The sequence below is a fragment of the Haliotis rufescens genome, unplaced genomic scaffold (assembly GCF_023055435.1).
Source record: "Haliotis rufescens isolate VD_foot unplaced genomic scaffold, xgHalRufe1.0.p SCAF_16, whole genome shotgun sequence".
In the NCBI taxonomy this organism is placed as follows: Eukaryota; Metazoa; Mollusca; class Gastropoda; order Lepetellida; family Haliotidae; genus Haliotis; species Haliotis rufescens.
The window spans coordinates 988,430-1,014,337 of record NW_025963846.1 but is presented as its reverse complement, the minus strand read 5'-3'; the positions used below and the strand labels follow the sequence as shown (position 1 = coordinate 1,014,337).

Below are 25,908 nucleotides of genomic sequence, written 5' to 3'. Positions count from 1 at the left end.
AGCGAGAACTAAGATCTGATTTTAATGAGATTGAGAGTATCCTAAGCACTTATTCCCGGATGTGCCTTCCTTGTCACTGCCCCGGTAGGTGATGAAATCCCTGTTAGTGTCCCCTTTGCACCACTTTTTTCACTTTTTTGTTGTTTTACGCCGCACTTAGCAATATTCCAGCTATATGACGGCGGTCTGTAAATAATCGAGTCTGGACCAGACAATCCAGTGATTAATATCATGAGCATCGATCAACGCAATTGGGATCGATGACATGCATCAACCAAGTCAGCGAGCCTGACCACCCGATCCCTTTAGTCGCCTTTTACGACAAGCATAGTCGCCTTTTACGGCAAGCATGGGTTGCCGAAGACCTATTCTACCCCGGAATCTTCACGGGTCCCTTTGCATCAAGCATGACGTGTTCACGGGGAATATTGTCCAACGGTATTCCCATATGTGAACCAATAAAAACATATGAACATCAGATACTTGAAACAGGTTTATTTCTAACGTCATTGCATAGGAATGTAAAGAGCATATGAAAGTACTTTTTTATGAAAATAGATGGTTAAATACTCGTTCTGTAAATGAATTATGCTCTCTGTTGGCATGATGGGATTGGTAAAACAGCAAACAACAACACATCTAGATGTACATATGTCTCACCATCTTCCCGAGGCAAGAGAGGTAACTGACTATAAAAGTCCAGTGTGGAAACTGGACTTTTAAAGTCAGTTAACTCTCTTGCCTCGGGAGGATGATGTCTCACAAGCAATCTGAGCTCTATATTGTAACGCATGCCATGTGGCACAGACGCACGAATGACTTGACGTTATTATGCTAGATGGGTTATAGGCTTCACATTAGGCAACATCTTTTCACACAATTATGTGAAAATAGTTTAGAATTTATTTTTAATTTCTCAACCGGTCTTCCTTTGGCGTGACTCGAAACTACACAGATAGAACTATAAAAATACCTTACCAAAAACCTTTTTTAAATCAGTAATTAATCAAATGCATTTTATATAGACTGCAACCACAAGAGAATAAAGCCTTACCTGATAGAAGTTAATAAGTGAACTGACCAAACAGTTAACATACTGCACTGTACAACCGAGTTAGCATTCTATATTTTCGCTGCATGAAATGTGTGTCATGAACATTTCTCGGAAACGGACGAGAGAAAGCGAATGTACAGCAACGTGTTATTTAATTGGAATATTGGAGGTGGTGTCATTCTGGAAGACAATTTCTGACACATGTCATGAAAATAAACTGCCAGGCAAAAGAATATATGCACATAGACATGACCAAAAAATCACAAAGGTTATCTAAACGTTACTAGGCTGAAAACAGTCACCGAAATACTTGAACTTCAGGTAAAACACACAACTGAGTAAAATATAGTTTTTAAACATTCATGTAGTCAACAAACATGATTTAATATATTCAATTCTCCTGTCAACAACGACATAAACATAATGATCGACTCACACGTGTTTGCAGTTCATGTACAGACAATAATAAACAATATTTATTTAAATTATTTATGCTTAAAGGATATTTGATTTGTCAGTTCATAGCACCATACACTTGTATTCAGAGATCTTTATGAATATGCACGAACACGCAGTATCAAAAAGTTGAAGTCTGGCCGAAGCAAAACCAAGCGAGACAGATGTCAATAGCGCTATTGATTCCAGCGTAGTCTATAACTTGTATAGCATTGGGTACTTTGTACCCTATTGGATTTCACGTAATACGCGTTGTACATGTCATGAGGTAAAGGACATGCAATATATTTACATTACAAAAGCAAATATGAGAATTTGAAAATGATAATGGCATGTGTGAAGGCGCGAGATTGAATGAACATCAGTGGTATGTATTTGAAAGTCAAATATGTTGTGTCATTCGGTGCGTTAACATTAAAAAAATAACCATGGATAGGACAGATCAATTTATCTGTCAACCATCATGATCCCACACACTTAACATTAATCACATGGCTTCACTCAGACTCTAGCATATAAGCAGATTACACAGGCTAAAGGATAGACTATTCTATTTTTTCGAGACATGCACATTTTCTACCAAGCATAACATTCATAACATTGAAAACATCTGACAATTACGGAAAATATATTAAAAATCTCATCAGGGACAGAATACTGCTTTCACGGCATCCATATATCATTTACATACACTCCCTGCTTCTTTCGAATTAATTCAGTTCTTCCTCCAGCTGACTGCTTAACGGTGATGGGATGAGGGTGTTCTAACATTAAATGGAGTGGTAAAATGTTATTTATGATATAACTGAAACCTTTCGTTTCAGTTTCGGGAGTACTTACATATTGTCTCTAACCTATACGGAGGCGGTCGGGTAGCCTGGTGGTTAAAGCGTTCGTTCGTCACCCCGAAGCCCCGGGTTCGATTCCCGACATGGGTACAATGTGTGAAGCCCATTTCTAGTATCCCCCGCCGTGATATTGCTGGAATATTGCTAGACACGGCGTAAAACCATACCCACTCACTCTAACCTATGCCCTTTTCTCTGCCTCACAGGAACGTGTTACGTTGATACTGCTGGAAGGATGGTTCAATTTGAAAATAAGATTGGTTCTGGTTTCCTGGTTTTGCGTCCTATATTTGAACCCAGCCAACAAGGAACTATTGTTACATTAAGGATGTACTTTAAGGCTTCACATGTAACATGGACGCAACTGCCTGTTTTAAGCTACACAATTATGCAGTCTCATCAATATCCGTGCTATGCTTTGATATCTCTTCCGTCACTCTTATGGTAATTTCAAGGTTTAGTCTGTCATTTTATGAACCAGTTATAACTTATTCCAAGGTCATGTAACAGCTGCCGATGTAATTCAATTACATATACAACAATGTGATACTACACAGTCTACATATTGATGCACAGGTGGGATGCTGAGTGCAACATATCAGTCGGTCCTGTCCTTGGTCTAGGCAATGTCTCTATGGATATGCCAACATTACGCTTGACAAACGTACAGCATGTATTACAATGAATGCTGCTTATGGATCGTGGTTCACGCCTATACTACACTACACATGCATCTACCTGTCCTTGGTCTAGGCAATGTCTCTATGGATATACCAACACCACGCTTGACATACGTACAGCATGTATTACAATGAATGCTGCTTATGGATCGTGGTTCACGCCTATATTACACTACACATGCATTTACCCGAACATATAATCAGGCTATTGTGTGCGGTATGTACAATTGTATTCAGGGTTGTATTGATTTGAAGAGACACATAAGCTGGCAGTGTATGCATTAAAGTCTAGTAATGATACATGTTATATATACAGTGACTAAGTAGGATATCTTTCTACTACAGCTGCTATCACCTAAAATAATCAAGTGCAATTTCTGTTTTTTAACGATATCTCTAGAATTCAATGTTGTTTATGGGCGACTTGATAATAAAAGCATGCTGTCACACCTGCTTTTACCTTGTAAAATAACCAAGTCAAATTTTTGTTTTTAAGTATCACCCCAGAATTCAATGTTGTTTATAGACGACTTGAAAATTCCAAATGCTTACAACTGTTGTTCATTCCATATGGAAATGCTAAGCATATATGTGGTTTGTTTGTTTGTTTGTTGTTTAACGCCGCACTCAGCAATATTCCAGCTATATGACGGCGGTCTGTACATAATCGAGTCCAGGCCAGACAATCCAGTGATAGATATCATGAGCATCGATCCACGCAATTGGGATCGATGACATGAATCAACCAAGTCAGCGACCCTGACCACCCGACCCCGTTAGTTGCCTTTTACGACAAGCATAGTCGCCTTTAACGGCAAGCATGGGTTGCTGAAGACCTATTCTATCCCGGATCTTCACGGGTCAGCATATATGTGAATACAGTATATTACTAATTATAAGTGGTTTGTACACGCTAACAGTAACTGAACCTATGTATGTGAATACAATACTTCCACATTCACCTATCGGCATCTAATCTTTACAACGCTGTAAGTAGTGTAAGATTGAAGTGGAACTTGATAAGTAGGCAGTTGCGTGTCTACGCATAATAGGCATTGTTGAGACATAATATAACCTGTAATACTAAGACCAAGATTTGCACTGATTATGTTACAAGAAATCAAAAGACCTAGCGTCTTACTTCAGTTTCTTGTTCCCCTCTAATGCAACAACTCCTACATAATAAGTAAAATCATTTGATAGTGAGTGAGCGAGTTCAGATTTATAGTCACATCGGCAGTATTTCAGCCATACCGTGACCGAATCAAGTTGTACAAGAATAATATATAAATATATAGATCATTTGATAAGATTATATATGTCGACAATGGTTTACATGACAACCTGCACATGACATAAGTAATAAACTGGTAAAGTGAAATAAGTGAACGGCTTGGAAGGCATGCCTGCGTTTGGCTAGAAATTCCAGAGATTATTTGGCAATTTTGAGAACACGAGGAATACTTTTCACATTTCAAAAACTTTACACTTGGACAAATCTGAATCAGTTTTAATGAATACAACAGTAACATTATATTCAGTGGTATTGGTGTGTGTTTCCTTATTTCTTCATCAGAATAAAATAACTAAATAAAGATCGATATAAAAGGAAGACTACACAACAAATGTATTTGTGTGTTGTGGAGTTCTGTATATTGAAGCATTGCCATCTGCCAACATTGACAAGGAGCCTACATTAACCAACGACCCTTCTATGCCGATACGACGGTTTAATTTATCAAACCTGGCTATGTCAATGATTAAATCTACCTTAGTTTCATCAAACTCCGAGTCATCAGAATCAACGTCAAGTCTTATGTCTTTTGTCTCATTGGACTCAATTAGGGGTGAGGAGTCTTTGTTTTCAGCGTTGTTGTTATCTGGATGCACGATTTCGCTCTCTTCTTCTCTTCCCCCATCATCCCCTGGCTTCACCTCCTCTGCTAATTCCAGTGGTACTCCAGCTTCAGTGATAGATGCTGGAATAATATCAGAAACAGACCATTTCTGAGTAAATCTTGCTATGGTGCTCTCAAATTCGGTCACGAATTGAATACTTCCAGTATCAACTGTAAAGGAACCTGCTCCTTTCATGAAGAAATTCCTGAAAACAAAGGGAACAAATCCACCAGCCAAAGTTGCCAACATTTGGTTGGTTGTGGAAAACTGGTTTCCAAAGGCAAGCACCACAATCACCACGAAGAATAGAAACACCATTATCTTCATAAAGTTGTAGAAGGCATATAGAGTATTCTGCCATAACTTCCCAGGACAACCACAGTAGTTCATATTTATTGTCTCAAAGAAGAACTTTTCTGGTGTGAAAGGCTGATCCATGCTGCTTAGAAACACCAGTAGACCTTCTGTTGTCCATCTTAGATTTCCATCTTTTACTTCAATTCCTATTCCTGAAGTTTTGTCAGCAGCGTTATACGAACTCTGGACGCGGAACACAGTGTTTTCCTGGATCATAGAATCTTGTCTGGCTGTCTGCTTCATTTCCTCCCGTTTCCTACTCAGCAACTGACCTCTGATGATCTTGTGGTAATCCAGATACTTTGAATGAACTCCACTGAAGGCGTTTTTAGCATACATCCCTATAAGGAAGATCACGGTAACATACTGCAGAGTAGCTCCAGCATTGACAATGATGCCCATTAGAGTGTAAACTCCAACTTCCACGAAGAATGAGAGGCACTCCATCAACAGGAATGTGAGGGACCAGAAGGATGTGAGACACATGATGATGATACAAAGTTGAATACAAACTTCTTTCTTGGACATATTTTCCTTTCCTTGGAACTCCTCTTCCTCACCAATGTCCTTCAGGTTTAGATTATTTTTAACACTGGACATGTTCTCTGACATCTTGTTGAAGTGGTCCAGGACTCTGTTCGGGCACATGAAGAGGAAGAGATGAATGATGAGCCTGATGCTGAGATTTAGAGCTGGAAAAGTGTAGAAGGCCAGGATGGGGACCATGATAGGCAGGAGAAGGATCCAGTATATCGGGACCAGGAGGAAACCAATCAATCCAAATCTCTTGAAGGGGAGAAGAGCAAGAGCAACTGCCCATCCATATGCAGATGAACGGGATCGTTCACGCATGTCACGCAGACATTTTCTCAGAATAAACTTGAATCGATTTTTCATTGCTGTTCCAAGGAGTCCATACGCAAAGGAATCAATGGAGACTATGATGTAAATAGCTACAAACAGTCCATGGAGTGGGGTTAGATAGAGCGTAAAACTGCCATGGAAGTGCATGCCAGCTTGAAAACGTTCAGCAGCTTCGTTTTTCTCCTCCACTATAGCAGCTTCGTATGTGAAGTACATAACAAGTCGAATAATCCACGGGATGGCCAGGAGACCAATGAGGATCAATTTGGCAAAAATTCTCAAACATCTGAACCAGGTTAACACCTTGCAGCCAACGTCAATAACGCCACAGATTCCAGTATCACAACATGGTTTGAGGGATGGGAGGTTCCTCATTTTGCAGCGGAATATGTTCTCATATATCATTTTTGTAACAGACACAGGGACGTACGTCTCGGATAACAGTTTCCTCGCCTTCACTAACAGTTGAATACGATCGAGTTTTACGTCATATATTTTGTCAACTTGCAGACTGTTAAGTGACAGCTTCATATATTCCAGTCCTTCGATCTTCTCGAGTCTGATCGGAGGGTTTTCACTGGTGTAGGAGCCTGGGTACATGGTCTTCACGATTTTAAGTTTCTTTTTCTTCTTATCTGGGGGAATATGATGAACATATTCTGTTGCTGTGAATTTCTTCCTGTAAAAGGTTTCTGGGACAAATGTTGGGCTGTACAGAACGACCATGACTTTGATGATTATGATGCAAATCAGAAGAACATTAATCCATAAGTCGCGATGAACATCTTCACATATTTCATTCCCATCTGGATCAATATGACAACAGTGATACACAAAGTTAGCTTTATCGTTCTCTGGGACTATTCTCATGTTGCATATTCGTTCCTTTTTACTCAGACTTCGACTCTTCTCACCTGGGCCAGGTAACTTAAAGTCATTAAATACCATGTACCTTGTACTGTTCTCTCGTTCCTCGGGGGTCAGATGATTCATACATCCTTGTGGTTTCTCGTGAAGTTCCACGTCCATCAACACGACTCCTATTCCAAGTAACGACAACGATAACATTTCAAAGTTGTCATCCAACATCAACAAACTTTGTCCTTGTCTTGAAGTAGATCTGATCCATAGATTCGGTCGAAATAAATCCCCTCCTTCTGCAATTAATACGTCACCAGGGTAACCTTTGAATTTCACGTTGTACTTTATCATTCTCACTCCACCTTTCAAAGCCTCGCTTAGCTCATCACGGGTTTTTGAATTCGTAAGGAAAAACTCACATTTTCCATCACTAAATATCGTCGTGGGTTGTGAAGCTGTAGTTACAGTCGTTGTATTGCTGGTGCTGTTCGACGATGCTGTTGTTGCAGCAAAAACAAGTTCAAACATCAACACGGTACAAGCAACATGTATGCACCAGGAGACCGCCATGTTGCTTGTCTGCCTGCACGACTGAGGTCTATTTGATATGAAAAGCTGATGGGAGGCACACCGCACGGTAAGCCTGGTAATGCAGTGTTACTGCAAAGCTGTGTTAAAGAGCGTCTCCATGGCTAAGTCACCTGTGACGAACGACCTCAGGTCAACTCGTTGGTACATTGCTCAGCTGAACCCCATTGCCTTAGAATTCAAGCAATCGCCAAGATACAAGCACGGTGTTGTATAGAAGGAAAGTTTTATCTCGCCTTCGCTCAGTTCATAGCTTTCACGTCAGCATCGATCGTAGTTTACCTGGCTAACGGTCGCGCTTCGCTGCAGAAGCAGTTATAGTAAAACAGCCCCACAATATTATCTGTCCTAGCAACATGTCGGTAGGCAAACAGGTGTGTACGCTTTGGGTCACAGGTTGTAATCGCGCGTCACTCGCCTCGTCAAACCGTTGACTGCTGAAAATGTCACGTGTATAGATGCAGATCATGTGTGATCTGCAAAGATGCATGTGTGTTGTGCACATATCGGGTAAATAAGTCCTTGTTTCGAATCCATGTCAGTTGACATCGTTGTGTTTGACCTGTGTGGGTAGTTTAGATAACACTCTTCCGTATCATAATTATATCTCTCTTTCTTCAGCATGGCGACTTCCATGTCCAAAATAACCAAATACGTCCAAACTGTTTCAGAGTGATCGGACTAAATCCCGATAACAGAAGGATATAAACATAATTGTCTATTTGAACATGGATATATTACTAGATGCAAAACGGCAAGTCATATCCGGAGTTAAGAGTTACTTAAGTGGTTGCCAGGGCAACTGAGTCCGGGATGTTTTGAACTTCAATATGGTATAGACTGATGTGGTCTCCTTGGAAACACAAATATGGATTACCATTCGCGTTGTGTACACGTGCTCACATATATTCTGTGTAGGGACATGGCTTGGTTGTTTACGGCTACCTTGATAAACGCTGCTTACTGCGGCGAAAACAATATTCACTCTCACGCTCCTCTAAGAAAGAAGGTGATTAGTCTAGGGGGAAGTCTATTACTGGCGACAAACATGTATTTTGTTAATACCTTACACGAATCCATGAATGCAACAAATCCGGTTAGATGTGTGAATTGAATACCCTCTGGGCGACCCACGTAAGCTAATCAGGAACTTTAATCTACTTAAACAAGCCTGGACGTTTTTCACAAGCCGATGTTCTTTTAAATGTATGAATGTTAAAACCCTTTAATGGAAACTCGATTGTGGTGGCCTTGTTCAACACATGTGAGTGCGGGTACTTAGCTTCTGCATAATAATAAATCCGACACGCTGACTATATGTCCCGTGGGTAACCGTTACCGGGCATTTGACATAATCATGACTCATCCTCAGTCATCCAGGGTATTATATATCTATTCCATCATGACAAATACCCTAGCCTATTTTCTACCATAACCTGGTTTTAAGACTCCAATGACACTGTAATAAACAAAACCGTCCAATTAAATCACATTCATGAGCGAGAGGTATTCTGTGCTTTGTGATATTTGTGATACGAGAAATTGAGATGGTGATGTCACTTTCGGAATTCAGCTATGGTGGCGCATGGGTCAAGGGAATGTATCATAATAAACATTAGACATATAATACAAAAGGTAATTCAGGATGCTCATTAATCTGGATGCTCCTGACCCAAAAGACGGGTTCACGTTAAAGCGTGACGTCAAAAAACATAACAAACAACCCTGTTTTGTGGTGATGAATGTCCTCCTTGACTAGACAATGAACAACAGGATAATACTAAAATTTGGTAGAAAAGAACCGACTTTCAATACACACATGAGGGCAGCCACATGTTGGTCCGATAATCCGCCATTACGGATAATGGTATCAATTTGTTTGTTTGTCGTTTAACACCACATTCATCACTTTTCCAGGTATATGACGCGGTCTGTAAATAATCGAATTGGATCAAACAATACGTTGTTGCATGCAATTTAATTTAAATGTTGTTATTTTGGTAAGTATAAAATGCATGATCGGGGCTTTAAGATATTTTGCTGTTGGAGTGAATTTGTTAGTATGTTCAATCGCGAAACCTTGCAAAGATTTTTAGCCTAAAAACCGCGAGTTATGGACGAGACGATATGGCATAACTGATAGAATGTTCATATTCTGTGACCATGTATTTGATGAAGTCATCAAAGCGCACGTAAAATATATTTTATATTACTAAATTCTCTCCCAAAATATTTTCAGGTGGAAACATATAAATTTCTGTCTGGCGTACAGTTTAATAATGATTGGCAATTCCTGGTAGATAGAATTTTTCTTAGCAATGAAGTCTCTCGAATCTTAAAAAAAAAACGTCATGCAAATCCTGCTTTACTTCACTCTCTCGGATTTCTCAGGGGACAGGAGTAGCCAAGGGATCTTAGGCGTCCCAACACGCATTTCAGAGTTACGTCCCTTGATCGAGTCAGGATTCGTTGATTCGGATCCCAGATTCGCTAACATAATGATTCTTGGTCTGCCAGCACTGTACCCATTCACCCAAGGGTTAAACATCTATGACCTGGATTACGTCAGGCTTTCCCACCACAGGTGGGCGAGGGTCTGTGGTATAACTGGAATATTGCCCATACAGACGTTTAACCAAACAAAATCACTCACCATCGGCGTTATTCATTGTGACTATATATCAAAACGTTCCAAATACCCCAAAGAAAGATTATTCAATGTCAATTTCCAAATGAATATGGTGATATTAAAAAACTTCCACGATTGTGGCTATAAGGTATTTTTTAATAATAAAAGAAAGCGACAAAACCCTTTCCATAACCATTTGAGTCAATGGAACGAATCCGACTATATCATGAGAATGTGTACATTAATCACTATCAAATAGTGATGATTCCAGGTATTCCAGAAAAAGTGAGCGTATCCTGCCCCACGGTTGGCACACGTCACAAATACATGCACAGGCAAGTCAAGTGTTCATCTGAAAAACACAGGAACATACTGTACAAGCAAAAAAGGGGAGTGGATCAGACAGCATTGTTGCGTCAAATTTGGAGAAAAAGAACTTTGGGGAGACCAAGGTTTTGAATTTCAAGAAAGAGCAGGTACTAGACAATGAAACATTGTAATTTTTAAAAGTATCTGTAGAAAAGCTCTTTCGCTCTAGTCGAAAAGAGACGAAAACAATGGGCATCGTGTGGTAATGGATGATGGTTTGGATTGTTGCTCAAATATTCAAATTTGTCTTCTACAGACATGATTTCAAAAGCAATTCAAAATCTATGCTGAGAAACAACACTATTTTAGCTCTATCATGGCACAACTGGATCAACTGGGAAACAATTTTGTCCAAAAATACTATTTGGATAACACGTATTGAACCGATTGACTGGTTACTGCCTCAATATGGTTACTGCCAGTGATCAGTTTGAAAGCAATACCAACAAATTTTTATTTTAAGGCATGGTTTCATTTGCAACTCCAGACTCTAAATGTAATTCAGGTATATATACGCAGACATCTATCCAATGTAGTAAATATGCGTTCAATCATTTCTTGGAATTAATTCAACAAAGGCAACAGACTTTTACGACACCGTTATACATGTTCAAAAAGTTGCTTTTCATAGTAAATTTTGAAAATAGCCTCCTATTTCGCCATTCACTGCACTGACGGGTGGCTTGTAAATTCAAGGTTGGTATTTAATCAGGGATTTAACAAGGATTCCACATTTCCTTGGCAGACAAAATGTGAAAAAAGATTTTTCAACAGTTTTTTTTCAACCAACTCGGGAGAAAGCAATACAATCAGCTGATCCTACCAAGTACTCTAACATGTTCGGTCATGAGTGAAATGTTCACAACAAGAATTTCACTCTACACAGTGTATTTCTATGAAGCAAAGAGAATTGCGATTGACACCAGGTTTGCATACAGCAGGAGAGGAATATTCTAGTCAGTAGCAAATCTTGATAAGGCTGTACAATAACACAAAATAATAACATACTAGAAATAATTTAACAAGCTTATGAGTGTTTAACACTGTGAATCTAATCTTGCATTAAGGTGTACTGAACTGATATTTATAACAACCATTAATTTTAAGTGTCAAGGACCTGACACAGTACAAACTATACTCTCGACACAGAAGTACCTCCTTTGTCGCTTGACACCTCATGGAGAAATGAATTCTAACGTCCAACTTTCATTATTGTGAAAATGATAATGTAGGACTACACAACAATTACACCCCCTTGACCCGTAGGCCTATATATTGGAGTCTTGCCATCATCCAACATAGACATGGAGCCTTCATTCAGTGATGACCCAACCGGACAGAGATTAGGGTCACCATCAATGATTAAATCAACCTCAGTTTCTTCAAGATTCGATCCTTCAGAATCTATTTCAATATGACAATCATGAGGGCCATGTGACCCACTGGGTGATGAAGTTTCATTGATATCTGTATTGGAATCGCGACTTGCATCTGCTCGTCCATTTCTCTCTATTTCATCATCGAAAATGTCTCCATCCACATTTGGTGGAATTATGTCAGCCACAAACCATGTCTGCGTATAACGTGCAATGGTGCTCTCAAATTCGGTCACGAATTGAATACTTCCTGTATCAACTGTAAAGGAACCTGCTCCTTTCATGAAGAAATTCCTGAAAACAAAGGGAACAAATCCACCAGCTAAAGTTGCCAACATTTGGTTGGTTGTGGAAAACTGGTTTCCAAAGGCAAGCACCACAATCACCACGAAAAATAGAAACACCATTATCTTCATAAAGTTGTAGAAGGCATATAGAGTATTCTGCCATAACTTCCCAGGACAACCACAGTAGTTCATATTTATTGTCTCAAAGAAGAACTTTTGTGGTGTCAAAGGCTGATCGATGCTGCTTAGAAACACCAGTAGACCTTCTGTCTTCCATCTTAGACTTCCATCTTTCATTTCAATTCCTATCCCTGAAGTATTGTCAGCAGCATTATGTGAACTCTGGACACGGAACACAGTGTTCTTCTGGACGTCAGAATCTTGTCTGGCTGTCTGCTTCATTTCCTCCTGTTTCCTACTCAGCAACTGACCTCTGATGATCTTGTGGTAATCCAGATACTTTGAATGAACTCCACTGAAGGCGTTTTTGGCATACATCCCTATAAGGAAGATCACGGTAACATACTGCAGAGTAGCTCCAGCATTGACGATGATGCCCATTAGAGTGTAAACTCCAACTTCCACGAAGAATGAGAGGCACTCCATCAACAGGAATGTGAGGGACCAGAAGGATGTGAGACACATGATGATGATACAAAGTTGAATACAAACTTCTTTCTTGGACATATTTTCCTTTCCTTGGAACTTCTCTTCACCACCAATCTCATTCAGGTGGAGTTTCCTTTTAAACCTTGACATTTTGTCTGACATCTTGTTGAAGTGGGCCAGGACTCTGTTCGGGCACATGAAGAGGAAGAGATGAATGATGAGCCTGATGCTGAGATTTAGAGCTGGAAAAGTGTAGAAGGCCAGGACCGGGACCATGATAGGCAGGAGAAGGATCCAGTATATCGGAACCAGGAGGAAACCAATCAATCCAAATCTCTTGAAGGGGAGAAGAGCAAGAGCAACTGCCCATCCATATGCAGATAAACGGGATCGTTCACGCATGTCACGCAGACATTTTCTCAGAATAAACTTGAATCGATTTTTCATTGATGTTCCAAGGAGTCCATATGCAAAGGAATCAATGGAGACTAGGATGTAAATAGCAACAAACAGTCCATGGAGCGGGGTTAGGTAGAGTGTAAAACTGCCATGGAAGTGCATATCAGCTTGAAAACGTTCAGCTGCTCGACTCTTTTCTTCCAATATGACTGCTTCATATTTGAAATATGCAACAAGTCGAATAATCCACGGGATGGCCAGGAGACCAATGAGGATCAATTTGGCAAAAATTCTCAAACATCTGAACCAGGTTAACACCTTGCAACCTTTACACACAGTGCCACAGATTCCAGCATCACAACAAGGTTTGAGGGATGGAATACTTCTCATTTTGCAACGAAATATATTATCATAGATCATTTTCATAACAGACACAGGGACATAATTCTCTGATAAAAGCTTCCTTGCCTTTACCGATATGTGAATGCGATCCAGTTCATATATTTTGTCATTCTGCAGTTTCTTGAGAGACTCTATGAGTTTGTCGTTTCCTTTAAGATCACTGAGTCTGATTTTACGGTTGTTGCTCTTGTAGTGACGTGCATCCTTGGTCTTTACAAACTTAATCCTCTCTTTACCCACAGGAATATGATAAACGTACTCGGTGTCTGTGAATTGTTGCCTGTAAAATGTATCAGGGATAAACATTGGGCTGTACAGAACAAGTATCACTTTGATGATAATGATGCAACTTAGAAGAACATTAAACCATACACCTCGATAAACATCTTCACATATTTCATTCCCATCTGGATCAATATGGCAACAGTGATACACAAAGTTAGCTCTTCCACTGACAGGAACAACTCTCATGTTGCATATTCGTTCCTTTTTACTCAGACTTCCACTCTTCTCACCTGGGCCAGGTAACTTAAAGTCATTAAATACCATGTACCTTGTACTGTTCTCTCGTTCCTTGGGTGTCAAATGATTCATACATCCTTGTGGTTTCTCGTGAAGTTCCACGTCCATCAACACGACTCCTATTCCAAGTAACGACAACGATAACATTTCAAAGTTGTCATCCAACATCAACAAACTTTGTCCTTGTCTTGAAGTAGATCTGATCCATAGATTCGGTCGAAATAAATCCCCTCCTTTAGCAATTAAGATGTCATCAGGGTAGCCTTTGAATTTCACGTTAAACTTGATCATATTTACTTTGCTTCCCAATGTCTCGCTCAGCCTGTCGTGAAGTGTAGAATCTGTAAGGAAAAATTCACATTTTTCATTATAGACCGCGGTTGTTTTCGAGGTTGAGGAAACTGCAGCGCTAATGCTTCCTTCGCCATTGCTTGTGCTGTTTGTCTCAACCACCACAGCTTTCATCAACAACACAGAACAAGCAACTTGCATGAGCCAAGACATCGCCATGTTGCCTGCACAAGGTCGTCGCGACACACAGTCTTATGCGATTAGATAAAAAGGCTGTGGAGAAACATGTAAATCGTCAGCCTGCTATTGAAAAGTTGCACCGACTAGCCTTATGTGTCTCTTTGTACACCTAACTCACCTATAATAGACTTTTCAAATTTGAACACCCGTCTACAGTTCGAAGTGGTCGAGGGTATTTTAGTTCATGCGCGTTGGTAACACATTACTTTAGAATACCATGTCACAGCAAGAGAAATCAACACTGGGTTTCACAGTTTGTACCATTGTAGATATTCGTACCTGGACAAAGTCATGATAACCACGAGGCTCTCACTGCAGTTCATACGATAACAGCGCCAGCGACTGATAAGACTGAATTGTTTGTTTGTTTGTTGTTTAACGTCGCACTCAGCAATATTCCAGCTACATGACGGCGGTCTGTAAATAATCGAGTCTGGACCAGATTATCCAGTGATTGACATCATGAGCATCGATCCAAGCAATTCGGATACGATGACATGCCTCAACCAAGTCAGCGAGCCTGACCACCCGATCCCGTTAGTCGCCACTTACGACAAGCATAGTCGTCTTTTACGGCAGCTCGCTGACTTGGTTGATGCATGTCATCGGTCCCAACTGCGTGGATCGATGCTCATGTTGTCAATCACTGGATTGTCTGGTCAAGAGTCGATTATTACCAGACCGCCGTCATATAGCTGGAATATTGCTGAGTGCGGCGTTAAACAACAAACCAAACCAAAACCAAACCTTTTACGGCAAGCATGGGTTTCTGAAGACCTATTCTACCCCGGATCTTCACGGGTCCTGCTGATTGAGGTCGGCGTTAGGAGTGCTTCTTGCGGGTCAGACAATAACTAGAATATTAACATATAGAACAAACACCACGTACAATCTCGAATAAAGGACCTATTCCGAAGCCATAGAGGAACGTGTGTTGGATGACATTCCCCATTTTGTCTTGTACAATATGTTTCCGTTGTTTTTTCAGGTGAACATATGACTTGCCTTTTCATGTGTTTGTGACGGGTGCCACCGGTAGGCAGGAAACACTCACCTTTTTGCGAACACCTGGTATTATCACTATTTGATAGTGATTCATAAACACATGCTCATGATGTATTCGGAATCGTACAATCGTATCAGCTTTGGGCAGAGATTTCTTAAGAATATGGAAAAGGTTTTGTCGCTTTTATTTGGATAAGGAAAGGGGAAAATATGATTATTGAAATACGTAAATACGGTTTTTTTCAGAATACTTAGTATCCTAGTATATTATTGTGATCAGTGACAAGTGCTTGTGAGATATTATTTTACACTACGATTCTTTCTTAACAGCAGTGTAAGGTGTCACACAATTAGTAGACAATAAAGCTTTAAACGTATGACTATTTGGATTAAAAATTAAATATTAATCAATTTACTTATTTACTTCAGCAGAATATTTAATTCAGTCAAACAAAATAGTAATTCATCTTTAGATATATTAAATTAATATTATCTTACATATTTCAGATGGGGCGGTAGGGTAGCCTAATGGTTGAAGCGTTCTCACTCACAAAAACTGATTAGAAAAAGCAAGACATATTTGGAAAAGATTTCCATTCAGATGTGTCAGTATAAATCTTGGTGCTACCAAGCGAACACCTGGTGTCATCAGTGATAGCTTAGCATATCCTATCTCGTTTATAGTGTGTGACAGAGTCGCGTTTTGCGCCGCTTTAAACAACATCCAAGTTATGTCACAGTGTGTCAGCATATTGTGGGAGGACAGTCCGGAGTTATGCAGGTAGCTCTTAGACGTTTACCACTTTGGTGAAACCAACTTGCACGGGTATGGTGCTGACAAACCTAGAAACAAAATCGGGAGCGAAGAGGGATTCGAACCCACAATCATTGGTTTATGGCTAGCCCAAGGGACGCAACTCTGCAAAGGGAACTGCGGCGCCTTAGGTGACTTGGCCACCCGTGCCCATATATATCCATAATAATTTGACATTGCACAGAGGAAAATATTTGTAATCAATATTGTCCAGTGTTTCATCATCATCATCATCATCATCATCATCATAGTCGTCATCATCACCATCATCATCATCATCAGCAGCAGCAGCAGCAGCAGCAGGAACATGCGTGTACAACATATCCACTGTGGGCCTTATTACGCCTTCTCATAGTCACACCGTACTATTTACATGAACCGCTCGCAGTGAGGAAGCAATGAATGTGATGAAATGTTCATTTTATGCTGAACGTTTCCTAATTTCCTTATTTGGTGTTTTCATTAAGTGTGTCAGATCTCCTGAAAAAGCACTCAATGGTAAAGCTGGCCGTTAATAAATACAATTATTCTGTGACCAAAATAAGGTGTTTTTCAAGCAAGAGCTTTGCTATTCAAATGTACAACGCCGGGTGTAGCTGATACGGTTCAATGTGTTGTGCGAGTCGATGAAAGAAGCTTGTTTTACGGCTTCAGTACAGCGACCCGAACAACAAACCAGACACTGTCTAGTTTCAAGAGTAGCAATCAAGTTGAGACGATGCCCCAAGTCACACATTTTAAACACCCTTTTAACAAGCGAGGGGATACACTCTCTAAACTAAACTGATTTGTGTCATTTGTTCCAGTTATCTGTGCGGGGTGGTGGGGTAGCGAAGTGGTTAAAGCGTTCGTTCTTCACGTCGAGGATGTAAGGTGGGGTAAAAAGGGGTTTAACGTCGCGTTCAAGATGTTGCTAGTTTTCATAGACTCATACAGACGAAGTTGGGACGATTGGTTGTAAAGTGGTCAAAGAACTCGCTTACACGTGAGCGTTCCCTTCCCCCCAAAAAGGCCCATACTTGGTTCCCCCCGCCGTGATATAGATGGAATATTGCTAAGAGTGTCGTACACTCACTCACTCACCCACTCAGGAAAAAAACCCATGTAAACATCAATTAACTTTCAACGAAGATTTATTGCGAACAAAAATAAAAATTACGTCATTAGCATTTAAAACGATGCTTTAATTAAGAAACTACATATATGTTGTTAAATACACAAATTAACTTTAAGTGTAAGATCGGACCGATCACTACAGAGAAATAAAGTCACCAAATTTACTTAAATTAATAAAACAGTCAGGGAATTGATGACTTGTGCACAATTGATGAAAATATATTCAAAACATCATATATAAAAAAAAACCCACTAAAGCAACTAACAGAAATATAATTCATTAAACAAAATTTTCACTTTTCGTCATTCACATGAAGGATATACTATCTCATCTATGTCACCCGTGAAGATCCGGGTTAGAATAGGTCTTCAGCAACCCATGCTTGCTGTAAAAGTCAACTATGCTTGTCGTAAGAGGCGACAGACGGAAGCGGTCGTCAGACTCGCCGACTTGGTTTGACGCATGTCATCGTATCCCAATTGCGTGGATCGATGCTCATGATGTCAATGACTGGATTGTGTGGTCCAGACTCGATTTTCTACTGACCGCCGTCATACGGCTGGAATATTGCTATTGGAATACTGGCCTACCCCTGTCACCCCAATTGGTTATGGTTATGTAATGTGTGAGTGAGTTTGGTTTACCGCTGCTTTGAGGAGCATCTCAGTCTTAGCATAGCGTGTCAGAAATACCTGGGAGGAAAGCTCCAAGTAATGCATGTCTTTGACGTTTCCCACTTCAGTACAGACAAAGCAAGAAACTCAATCAGGGCGAATCTGAAATTCGAACCCGCGATCATAAACTGATGGGGGGCGGTCGGGTAGCCTAGTGGTTAAAGCGTTCGCTCGTCACGCCGAAGATCCGGGTTCGATTCCCGACATGGGTACAATGTGTGAAGCCCATTTCTGGTGTCCCTCGCCGTGATATTGCTGGAATATTGCTAAAAGCGGCGTAAAACCATACTCACTTACTCACTAAACTGATGGCCAAAAGAAACCTTCCCACTTCAAAAAATGAAGTTGCAAAAGAACCAACAACTAAAAACACAAACTAAATCAATGCAAAACACATCGTCCAAACACAACAACGCTCTTTAAAGAAAGTGATTGAGATGGGCCCGGGCAGTGCGTCGTTGGCAGCGACGTGACTAGCAGCGGGTCGTCTTCACTGATGAAAGGCAGTTCTGTCTGTTCAGAGCTGATGGAAGACAGCGTGTTTACCGTTGAGGGGGAGAACAAACGACGGCTGTTATGGTGTGGGGAGGTGTTTGTGGGCAGGACAGCACACCACTGGTAATCGGTAACGAAAACTTGACAGCTCAGCGTAACATGGAGGACAGTCTTGAGCGACTTTAGATATGTGTTTTTTGTCCAATACGTTGAAAGCTTGTTTTTGCAACTGTCATTTTCAATTTTTGATTTCTTTGAAATTTAGATCTTTTCAATACATTTTACTTCATGCATCTATCTTTTGTGGATTTGAACCCCAGAGTCATTTAAAACTGTTTAATGAACATATTTGTTTTGGGGCCTCCCCGGTTACAGGTAATTATCAGTAATATGGTCCATGAACACTCTCGAAGTGTCTTTTGATGGACCAACATCGTCGACTACGACGTCAGTGATGTATGGTATCATCGTTACTGTATTGCACAAACTGCACACAGGAAGTCGATTGCTTTGGCGGAAATAGTGTGATGGTTTGGGCAGCAATATCAAAAGTGAGTGAGTGAGTTTGATTTTACGCCGCTTTTAGCAATATTCTAGCAATATCACGGCGGGGGACACCAGAAATGGGCTTCACACATTGTACCCATGTCGGGAATCGAACCGGGGTCTTCGGCGTGACGAGCGAACGCTTTAACCACTAGGCAACCCGACCGCCCCCAATCTCAAAAGCGTCAGGACCAACGTGTATGATGTTAAGGGCAACTTCAATGCACAACGGTACCGAGATGAAATTCGGCAGCCACTTGTCACCCCCATTTTGGAAAATGCCTACACCATTTTTCCAGCACGATAATGCCAGGCCACACAAAACACGACTCACAACGGCACATGTGCCCATTGACCTTAAGGTCCTGTCCTGGCGCCCTTGAACAGTTACAGCACCCGACACAGCTAACACAGGCACTACCAGCTGAGTTGGCCACCATAACCCATGGTCTGATTCGTACCCTCCTTGCTTCCATGGGCAGATGTCAGGCAGTTCTTCTGGCCTACATCAGCGACTTGTGGTCACATGTGTCTTATGTGAACAGTCAACTGCTTTCCGTTGATCTATTTATTGAGTCTATCAAATTTGACCAAGACATGTATGGTACAAATGTGCAAAGTATGTTCGTGAGTGAGAACCTCGTGTCCTTTGATATCAAATATATCATCACTCGTTGATAAAAGTTGAAAAAAATCCTCGGCAAGCCTCGGAGTTTTCCCACTTTCATCAACTCGTGTTGATATATTTGATATCAAAAGACACTCGGCTGAGATTCTCTATATAATACAATGACACGTAAATATATTTGATTCAATCAGTAAACAGTGAGTGAGTGAGTGAGTTTGGTTTTACGCCGCTTTTAGCAATATTCCAGCAATATCACGGCGGGGGACACCAGAAATGGGCTTCACACATTGTACCCATGTCGGGAATCGAACCCGGGTCTTCGGCGTGACGAGCGAACGCTTTAACCACTAGGCTACCCGACCGCCCAATCAGTAAACAGATAAAGCATAGTGGTGAATTATGAGCACGACGCCAAGAAGGTAGATATGTGTAATAACGTCATTTATCATTTAACTAAAGCATTTATCCATGACATAAACTTATGACATAAAAACATGTATGTCATACCCCAATGACATAAGTATGCAAATTAGATATGCAAATTAGATAACCGGAAGTGGGACTTTTTTCGCCGGTGCACGTGAGTAGGTGTTTACAAACAACATGGATACCTTTGATGTTGGAGACATTATTTCAATTATTCTGCAAAAGTCTGTTTAAGTATTTTGTTTAAAATAATCCGAGGAACTTTTTTTCTCAGCGAAGGAATATGTCATAAAGGAGTTAAGAGGTTGTTTATTTTGGTTTACACGGCTATGGAAAACATGTATCACTACGCACGATCTATACGTAAGATTTCGACAAGTTGCTGATGTTAATGTTTAATGCAATTATTCCTCAATTGGGAAGCAAAAATGTGAAAATGATAAATAGAATTCATCACTCGTGTTTTTTAATATGGGAAATATCAACCTCGTCCCGTTAATCGGTATTTGCCTCGCCAAAGGCTCGGCAAATACCGATTAACTAAGACTCGGTTGATATTTCCCATATTAAAAAACACTCGTGATGAATCCTCTATTGATCTCATGGCGTTATGACAAGTATGCACATGGCCAAAATGTACAGAATGGAATAAGCTGCGCACAATTTGCAAACTACTGTTTACTTCTATACTCAACAGGGAAATAAAAACTGAATAACTGTAAGCACACAGCTGAAAGGAAAGTCGATATGTCAAATCCCTTGTGTCAATCGGTTTTAGGTTTCATTGTCTGATTTCGAAAGAATAAATAGCTACCGAGGAGCGTAGGCCGTGATATTATGATTATACACATAAATAACAATGAACATTGAGCAGCTGTTCGAAATATACAGTCTTGTTTTTTTATAACGTAGACTCTTTTACACAAACATTATTATTTTGTACACATGATAACAATATAATGGTCGGTCCCTACATCATTCTTACAATAGTTATAAGAACTCATGTCAACACAACCCTTACACAATGGACAGGTTTCGTTATACATAAGCTGGAGAGGAAATTTCCTGATAGATGAAGTGATGTGAACAATTTGAATACGAATAACTTCCTTGTTTTGTTTTCCTCAAACGTCAGATAGTACACTTGACAATGCTGAGCCAGAACAATGTGAAACAACAACACTTATTGTTGTTAAAATAGTAATGGTATGTTGTAAGCTGTAGACTCTTGACAATTAAGTTCAGATACTATATTTTCCTATAGATTATTATAAACGATTATTAAGAACGCCAGTTTGTGTAATATTGCTACGAATACTTGATAGGTCTGAACCCCGTGTTGAGCCTGGTTAGACTAGATCCCCTGCATCCCATTGCTGGTCGTACCAGGTGATTAAATTAGATCGGATAGTCAGTCTGTATTATATTGAATAACATAATTACATTTAACAGCTGCCGCTATAATACTTAAATCATACCTTACACGACGGTTCCTTTACTTGCGCTAAAAAGTGTATTCCACACCACTCTGAGGAGAATTAAAATTCAATCAGACAATCCTCGCTTTTGATAAGAATGTATTATTTTTCTCGTATACCTGCAAGTAACATTTAGTTAACTATAGGTACTAACAATTTCCTGCATTGAATTAAATTACAATTCACCACAAGCAGATTTTAGTACTGGATTTGGATATTAATCTGGAAACATCCCAAGGATCAATGAATACACCTCGGTTCATATTTCAAACATTACAAATCAAATATGACAGATCTCTTGTGTATTTGTGTAACAATAACAACAGTAATAATAATAACTATAATAATAATCATGATAATAATAGGTATATTTATATTGCACTATATCCCACACAGGCGCAAGCACAAAGCGCTAAACGATCATTCTCAGCTCCCTGGGGAGTGTACAACCCAAGCTGCCTGTGAGGCGCTAGAAGGTTAATAAACACACTGCCATCTCATCCTATCGGGTACCCATTCATATATGAGATGATCATATGTAAGCTCTCTACCGATGCTTGGATTTAGCATGTACTAGCATTTAACCAGAATCTTGGTTCAACTTTGACTCTCTCATCTCTATATGCACTTCACTGTGTTCCAATCCAACGTCTTTGGAATCAATTTCTACTACAATGTCGATGTATCTATAAGTAGGTGAGGAAGTGTCCTCAGTCTTCACACAGTGTTCTTTATTCGTGCTATCTTTATTCACATCTTCTTCTACACTTCCTTCCTTTTCCATGGGATTCACCTCATCAACTGATACAGTGAGGCGTTTATCTGCAACAGACCATTTCTGGGTATATTCCGCAATGGTTTTATTGAATTCTGCTAGAAACATAATGCTTTCTGTATCGACGGTCAATGAGCCAGATCCACTGATGAAGAATTTCCTGAAGACAAAGGGAATAAATCCTCCAGCGAGAGTAGCCAACATTTGGTTAGTTGTGGAGAACTGGGTACCAAAGGCAAGCACCACAGTCACTACAAAAAATAGGAATACCATGATCTTCATGAAGCTGTAGAATGCAACCCAGGTATTCTTCCACAGTTTCCCAGGGCAACCATCATGATTCATATTAATTGTCTCAAAAAAGAACCTTTCTGGTGTAAAGGAACGATCCATGCTGTTGAGGAACACAAGAAGGCCTTTTGTCTTCCATCTTAGACTACCGTCCGTCATGTCCAGTCCAATTCCTGAAGTGTTGTCAGCAGTAGCATCGGAACTGCGGACTCGGAAAACTGTGTTTTCTTGGGCATCAGGATCACCTTTAGCTATTTCTTTCATTTCATCATGTTTCAAGCTGAGCAATTGACCTCTGATGATCTTATGGTAGGTCAGATACTTCTCATAGACTGCATTAAAGGATGTTTTGGCATACAACCCGATGAGGAACAGTACAGTAACATATTGCATTGTAGCTCGCGAATTAACAATGATGCCCATCAAGGTGTACACGCCAACTTCCACGAAGAATGTCAGGCACTCCATCAACAAGAAGGTTAAGGACCAGAAGGATGTCAGACATACGATAATGATGAAGAGACAAATAAGAACTTCGGTTTTTGTCTTATCCGTCCTTCCCCCAAACTCTTCATCATCTATATCTTTCAAATTTAATGTTTGCTTCATGAAATTAAACAATTTCTTGAAAGAGTTCACAACGCTATGGGGACACACAAATATAAAGAGCCGGATGCTGAAATTAAGAGCTGGGAAGGTGTAGAAAGCAAGGAGGGGCACCACAATAGGCAGGGGGATGATCCAGTAAAGTGGAACCAGAAGAAAACCAATTATTCCAAATCTCTTGAAGGGGAGAAGTGCGAGCCCAATTGTCCATCCATAGGCGCTAAAATCAGACCTTTCACGCATACCCTGCAAAGATTTTCTTAGTATAAACTTGAACCGATTTTTCATAGATTGTTTAACGATTCCATATACAAAGAAATCCACCAAGACAATTATGTACACAGCAACAAAAAACCAATGTAGTGGGGTAAGATATTGTATAAAACTGCCGTTAAACTGCATCCGTGTTTCCAAGCGTTCTGCAGCCTGACGTTTCTGTTCTGCTATATCTGCTTCGTATGTGTAATACACTATCAGTCGAATAATCCATGGGACAGCCAGGAGACCCAGCAGGACCAGTTTAGCAAAGATTCTCATGCATCTGTACCAGGTGAAGACTTTACAACCATTTGTAAAGTCACACATTCCAGCATCACAGCAGGATTTAAGGAAAGGGATCCTTCTAATATGGCAGCGAAATACATTTTCATATAACATCTTCACAACAGAAACAGGCACATAATTATCCGACAAAAGTTTCCCTGATTCCACGGAGAGGTGAATGTCACTAAGTTCATATATTTTGTCAGTCTGAAGTTTTGTAAGGGAATCCTTAAGTGTGTTTAATCCTTCAAGCTTACCAAATTTGACTCGAGGGATTTCACTGGGATAGACATTACTCCTAGAGGTCGTCACAATCTTAATTCTCTCATTATGGCTAGGAATTGAGTACGTATAATCTGTAGCAGTGAACTTCTTTCTGTAAAGAGTTTCAGGGATGAATGAAGGACTATAAAGAACAACCAGTACCTTGATAATTAAAATGCAAGTCAGAAGAACGTTGATCCATAAATCTCGGTGTACATCTTCACAGAACATGTTACCATCTGAATCAATATGACAACAGTGGTAAACAAAGTTAGCCCTTCCACTTTCAGGAACTATTCGCATGTTGCATATGAGTTCATCCTTGTTCAGACTTCGACTCTTCTCACCTGGACCAGGTAAACTAAAATCATTAACTACCAAATACCTTGTCACATTTGCTCGTTGCTCATTTGTCAAAAGAGTCATACATCCAGAGGGTTTTTCTTCAAGTTCCACATTTAACGTCGTCACTCCTATTCCTAGCAACGACAACGATAGTACTTCAAAGTTGTCATCCAACATCAACAAACTTCGTCCTTGCCTACTGGTAGATCTTATCCATAGATTCGGACGAAATAAATCACTGCCATTCGCCGTGAACATATCACCATGAGAACCTGTTATTTTCATATTAAACGTGATCAGTTTCATGCTGCTTTTCAAAGCTTCGCTAAGCTCATCATAAATTTTGGAATCTGAAGAAATGAGTTCACAGTGTCCATCATTGAATATCCTTGTTGGTTTTGAGGGTGTAGTAACGGGCGTCGTTTCGCTTCCACCAAGGTTGCTAGTAATGTTTGATGTTACTGTCGTTGCAGCAAAAACAGTTTCGGATAATAACACAGACCAAAGGACATGCACACACAAGAACAGTGCCATGTTGCTCACTGTTGATATACACGGGTGACTCGGGGTATCAGTAGATAACACATTTAGCCCAGGCAGTACTCACCATTTCAACAATCCTACGTCACTTCTCTATTGAAAGTTTTGTTGAATGCTGACGGTTACATTTGGGTTGAATGAACACCTGTTTACATTGAGGCAGTGTTATCGTTTTGCTAACAATGAAGCATAGAACTACAGTACAGAAGCATAGAAACGATCAGGAAAACTTTGACCAAATTAAATAATACGTACAGCCTAGCTAAAGGCTCTGGTCCAATGGGTGTTCGTCATATGGGTCATGTGGCGCACAATTATATCCGGATTTGTGCTTAACACCACGTAGAACATGATTCAGTTATATCACAGTCTGTCATTTTGAGGTGGAAGGAAATCGTGAAGTGATGCAGATCTAAGAAGTTTCCACTTTGATGAGCATGGTGTGGTACTGACAAACCTAAAAACATACTGAGGGCAAATCGGGATTCGAACCCACGTTCATAGATTTCTCTCACACCTAAGAGATGCATCTCTGCACAGAGAACTGTTGTGCCTCAGGCGATTAGGGGCAACCTTAACCACGTAACTTGTAACATAAAGAGGAGTACTTTTTTTCCAGATACAAAGTAA

The 25,908-nt window shown here is 40.2% G+C and overlaps 2 protein-coding genes across 3 annotated transcripts; both read right to left on the bottom strand.

Moving 5' to 3' along the window:
• Positions 1-480: 480 nt before the first annotated feature.
• Positions 481-14,734, bottom strand: LOC124146152. 2 transcript variants are annotated; one of them, XR_007221545.1, is made up of 2 exons: positions 3,097-8,185; positions 481-2,966 (listed from the first exon to the last, which is right to left on the bottom strand). XR_007221545.1 is itself a non-coding variant. In XM_048396772.1 (2 exons), the coding sequence occupies exons 1-2, from the start codon at positions 14,708-14,710 to the stop codon at positions 4,653-4,655; spliced, it is 2,937 nt and encodes a 978-aa protein (XP_048252729.1). In that variant the 5' UTR covers positions 14,711-14,734; the 3' UTR covers positions 481-4,652. The 2 variants fall into 2 exon arrangements, 1 of the variants encoding a protein (XP_048252729.1); XM_048396772.1 differs by adding an exon at positions 14,150-14,734 and having other exon boundaries at positions 481-7,028.
• Positions 14,735-21,223: 6,489 nt separating this feature from the next.
• LOC125380976 lies at positions 21,224-25,505 on the bottom strand. The gene has a single exon (XM_048396771.1). It carries the CDS (start codon positions 25,270-25,272, stop codon positions 22,495-22,497), a length of 2,778 nt encoding a protein of 925 aa, XP_048252728.1. The 5' UTR covers positions 25,273-25,505; the 3' UTR covers positions 21,224-22,494.
• Positions 25,506-25,908: the final 403 nt, after the last annotated feature.